The sequence below is a fragment of the Hipposideros armiger genome, unplaced genomic scaffold (assembly GCF_001890085.2).
Source record: "Hipposideros armiger isolate ML-2016 unplaced genomic scaffold, ASM189008v1 scaffold_541, whole genome shotgun sequence".
NCBI classification, from domain to species: Eukaryota; Metazoa; Chordata; class Mammalia; order Chiroptera; family Hipposideridae; genus Hipposideros; species Hipposideros armiger.
In genome coordinates, this window is record NW_017731891.1 from 241,481 (window position 1) to 246,975 (window position 5,495).

Consider the following 5,495-nt stretch of genomic DNA (forward strand, 5'->3'; position numbering starts at 1 on the left):
TCTAAAGTAAAATTGAAAATGAAAATAAAACTATCACAGTTTCATTTATAAAAATTTAAAAAGATATTATTCACATAATGGTGATTTCATTTGTTTTATGGCTCTCGAATAATTTTTAAATTGTTGTGAGGGACAGGATTTGCTCTTCCGTCTCAAAAGTTTGCCAACCCCTGCACTAGAGTATCCAAGTAGTCCTCTGACACTCAGCAACCCTAATATTCTAGTGAATGAACTTGGATTTCTATACCTTTTCTGTTGATCTTTTTCAAGCTTGCTGAAATTACACAAAAATCAAATGTTTGCCCTTGTAATTTTAATTCCCCCTATACCATCTCGATCTAAAAAACAGTATGGTATAGACAAAAAGCTTTCTGCACATCGCAAGGACAAGCAGAAGTCCTTTAGCATCAACAACACTGAAAAAAATATTCAAATTATTCTTTTTAATGTTCCCTCTCCCCTCTCTGACAATTATTTATCAGCTTAGGAAGGAAAAGAGATTCTCAGTAAAGAGTTGTTGGCAAGTCTAAACAATGTGTTAAAAGAAATAGGATGGAACAAGACTAACAAAATCAAGCAAAAGTGGATCTACTTTAACTAAACATCAGGCATTATTTTTATTTATGGAGAGAAAAAAGTCAAAAGTTAGAATGAAAATTACGCATAGGCTTTACACAAATTGTTAAGGAAATACTGTCAACATCATTTTATCTGAGAATCATTTGCATACTGCTGTAACTTGTGCTGGAAATCAAAGGAACACTTGTGACAAAAAGGATGAAAATAATCATTCACTAGGAAATAATCTATTTTGGGATTATTTGAGTAGAAAAAATCCAACAGAATATATCCTGCTAGTATTTCACCATGTTCATCCCAACTCCATATGTATCAGATGAAAATGTCACATTATCACTTGGAACAGGCAACAGAGAGCCCTCTCTTAGAAAGGATACATGTCAAAAAACGAAAGATGAAAAAAATGACAGATTCCACTCCCTCAAGTAACAAAGAGGCAGAACTAAATTTGAACAGAAAGGTCATTGTCAAAAGCTGATAGCCAATAAAGGTTGATGAGTTAAGAGAACGCTGTCTCTTTTGGAATTCAACTGCATAAAAATGATGTAAAATCTGTCAAGTAGCAAGGGACACACCACTATTTCTAGGATAGGAGTTTGCAGAACAGCCTTAGTACACAGAATGAAAAGATAAGGCTAATCCAAAATCAATGCACATCTAAATATAGTCATCTGAACTTATTTACCTCTTTCTGGGAGGCACTTGCTCACATCACAAGACCAAGTGGCCACGCTTCTGATGACATGGGTATTAAAGAGATAAAAACGAGTCTCCGCCTTCAGTACACCAAATTGATCAATCTTACTAATAAGGGTGAATAATGACCCAATCAATTGACAAATGGGACACATATGAGACCATTAAGAAAAACGATCTTAACCTCAAGATTAAACTGTGGGAGATCACCATTTGTCCAGCCTAGTCATCCAGTGATCTAAAGGCCTAAAAGACATGATATTCCTCTCAAATATACTCCCCTCCCCTTTGCTTACAAGACTTATACAGTATTTCATTAATTGAACCAATATACCCAGTTTCTTAAAATGTGGAAAACTTGATAGAGATGGAATAGTAAGCTTGAGTCTCAATGGGTTCCAAATCTTGTGACTAGGATTTAGGATGAGGATGTAGAGTGTGGTGGCACAGAGAATAAGGACAAAAAAAAAGGAGAATGAACAAACTGCTACTTCCTAACTCCCTCTAGGGCTCACCCCCCAAAAATGGATTAAAGGTCAAGGTCTAAAGGATTTATTACCTCATGAGCAACCTGGAAAACGGAAATAAGAATTTTCTGGTAAGGAAAGCTGCTAAATATTGGAGTAGACTGACTCCCTTTCCTAAGTATTCTTGTTAAGCATGAACTTTTATCTGAATGACTTGTAATCCCTTCCATTAATTTCAGAATCTAAATATACAGAGGGTATCAAAAAATGTATCAACATTTTAAGAAAGGAAAAAACTGTTATTAAAATTGTAATACTCAATATATACTGATACCAAAAGATGAATACAGGTCATGTGTAAATATTTTTTTGGCACCCCCAGTATATAATTTAAGACCAGACAATATATTCTGGATTTTGTGTAGCTCTTGCTTAATTTAGTAATGTGACTGTAGTAATTACCTTAACAATTTCATCTATTAAATGATATCCTGCTTTACTTAAGGGTATTTTGTAGAGGTAAAAAGGTTTCAAGAATTGTGTATGAAAATACTATATAACATTATATATGCTTCTTTTTCTTGACAGGGTTTCTCTTCAGTATTGGGAGAGTTTCAAGTCCTCTAGACTAGAATGAACAGATCTCAAACATGTTCTCCACTTTCATCTATGCTTTTCTTCATAAAAAGTTACAATTTCATTTTCTTATACCCTTGAAATTTAAAAAATGTTCTAAAGTGAAAAAGATAAGGGTATGATTTTCAAATGTTATGAACCTAAAAATATTTCCATTTTACTAGAATTTTATAAATTTATTTCACCCTTTTAATCTAAACGCATTTTAACCTTTTTCTCCTGGTTACCCCAAAAGCACTACAAGGCACAGCAGTGATCTATGAATGGCAAGTGGGTCAAGTCACAGGGTCACGTCTTCATGGACACATGAGGCTGTCTTACTGAGGGTGGGCAATGAACAGTGTTGGTTTTTCCTTTTCCTGGGTAATCAAGGGAAATGCAAAATGAGCAGTCATCTGAAATGTGTTTCCTTTCCATTTAGCTTCTAAGTTTAAGTGTGAGAATAGCAAAGCAGAACAAAGAAATCCCCTTTGAACTCCCAGTTTGTTATGGGACTTTTGTAATTATGACATCAAGCTGCTAAAGGCAAGACATTTCAGACTATGTGATATATCCAAACTTACAACTCCCTAACCAACCGTTCCAACTTAGAGCCGTCCACAATCCTAGTGAGAAAGGAAAAAGGGTTGAAGGGAAGAAAGGAAACCAATAATGTCCAAAAGTGTCTGCTTTTTCAACAGCTTTGAAAGTGTCTGCCTATCTGCCACAGATAGATATCATCATTTCCATTAATAGGCAGATAGAGTATGTTGGTGTGGCCAACAAAAACTAAGAACATATATTAAAAAGACAATGCAGATTATGTACCACGTAATTACAGTTAGGCTTAACAAAAGTGAACTTCAAGTGGTGTATTTTTCCAATGCTAAAAAGCAAGGTTTTTAAAATTCCATTATCTTAAGATGGTTTTAAACGAGTACTTTAAATGTGATTATTTCCTAAACCACACAAGAGTAAAATAGAGCATTTATTGATGGAATAACAAAAGTGCTTTTCTTAAATATTCTTCAAAATACATTTGTACAACTTACAATAATATATCCAAAATAACTGTATATACAAAACATTACCTAGTTTTAATGTATGTGCTTTTTTCCCCAAAAATTACAAAGTAATTTCTCTTTTTTATTTTTTTGGCAAAGTTCAACCTTAACAGAGGTGACAATTTTAAAGGTTGGTTTAAGAAAATAGAACCTGAGGGAAATTGACACGCAAGAGTCAATGACAAGCAAGAGATTTGGAGGAATATTTTTAGTTTGTTAAATAAAAATGTTTTTTAGAGTGATACTTCTCACATTACAAAAATAAACCAAAATGAAGAAAAGGTCACTGTAAAATGATGGGAAAAGGATCTGTAGACTTGCTCTTAGTATTTCAAATAGCCAACAATGCATGTCAAAAAATGAATGCAAGATCACAACAGTCTTGCATTTACTTTGTATTTGGAGAAGATATAGTGAAATAAGTGGCCACATTCTGTTTTCTTTTAATTGCTATTAATATGGTTGATCTGATTGGCTCTTCGATGAATTTCATCCAAGAAGTTCTCCAGTTGTTCTATTAGCATTCGTTTTTTAAACCTGTATAAAAAAATAATAGCACTCTCAATTTCTTTTTAATAAATAAAGTTATATATTAGTATAATGTTTCTGTTTTTTAAATAGAGAAACTGCCTTGGGAAGATTTTTCAAAGTGAAATGAAAATTAAAATCCAACAACCTTATGATAAACAAAATCTGCTAGAGAATTAGGAAATTATTTTATCAGTACAGTATTACAGTTTGCTCCTAAAACAAATAATCCAGCCTAGGCACCATGGGAAAGAGGTTATTCCTTCCACAATAAACAAAAAACAAAAAACAAACAAACTCTAATACACGAAAGATTACAAATATTCCAGCAAATTAGGGCTCCCAAAGCAATGACTCCAATAGCTTCTTATGTTCTTTGAAAATTGAATGTTGAAAGGAATGTTAACAAAGTATGAATACAATCCCCCACAAAATGGAAAAAGAAATGAAAAATGAAAGTTGGGTAGTAGCACTTTCAAAACCATGGTGTTCTACTGTTACAATCTGAAAGCTAGCAAATCAAGGATAATTAGACATCTTTAGTAAAGGATATAACAAACAGCTGAAGTTCAAGTTGAATTAAAAATTTTTTTAAGTAATATATATATAGTACACTAAAACTGCATTTGTATACGTAAGTATTAATACTGCTGATGCTTTTTTGAATACCCCAAAATATTGCCCAATCTATACCCACTTCCTCTCTACTTGTTAACTAATAAATAGCCACATAATATTCACAAATCTCTATATGGTGGCAGAAGTAGAGTGCAGGCATCAGGAATATAGCTAAATCCATGATGAAGTTTGAGCTGACAGAATGTTACAGAAAGAGCAAAATAGGTTAAATACTCAAAACAAATAACACAAAAGTTATGGCCTTATCTTGTACCTTCCATGTGGCCTATACTCTAGCCACTCATACAAAAAGAATTAACTGCTCTATCTAAAACCACCTTTAGGTGTAGCCTGGAAGAAACTGGGGAACTAATTAAAGAATGGGTATATTTGAAAGGTCAGATAAGATAAACCCTGTTTTCTGACTAAAAGTCTCAAAGGAAAAATCAGAAATGCTTTTTGTACTCACTAAACTCATACAACTACGCTTTCCAGTTAATTGCACTACACAGTTACCATTTATAATCTTGATCCACATTCCTTGTACGAAAGGACGAAATCCTGGGCTACCGAAGCAATCAGAATAAGGCCCATTTGTCTGACTCTGATCCCCTTAATTACATGTTTTCCCACATACAAATGAACTGCATTAAAATAATGTCTTTTAAGGTTTTCTTCTAATCACTGATTAATATTACATGTAATCCATATATACAAAGGAAAAATATTAAAGGCTACAAAATATAAAGACACCAAAAACCCACAAAGTAGGAAAAGTGAGAATTATGCAAGTATCTGTAATTTGTAGGGAGAAAAATCTCATAATTTCTAAAGAATTTATGTGTGGCTATTTTTTAATTGAACTTCTTTCAATAGACTAAGAGACAGAAGTACGTGTGTGTGTGTGTGTGTGTGTGTGTGTGTGTGT

At 33.2% G+C, this 5,495-nt stretch overlaps 1 protein-coding gene across 3 annotated transcripts in view; it reads right to left on the reverse strand.

The window, feature by feature from the left end:
* Positions 1-3,214: 3,214 nt before the first annotated feature.
* The window catches only part of INTS6 (integrator complex subunit 6), an 81,078-nt gene continuing 78,797 nt past the window's right edge, over positions 3,215-5,495 (reverse strand). For all 3 annotated transcript variants that reach the window (XM_019668885.1, XM_019668886.1, XM_019668887.1), the window contains one exon: positions 3,215-3,958. In XM_019668885.1, coding sequence (XP_019524430.1) covers positions 3,865-3,958 — 94 coding nt within the window. In that variant the 3' untranslated portion in view covers positions 3,215-3,864. The remainder of the gene's footprint in view (positions 3,959-5,495) is intronic.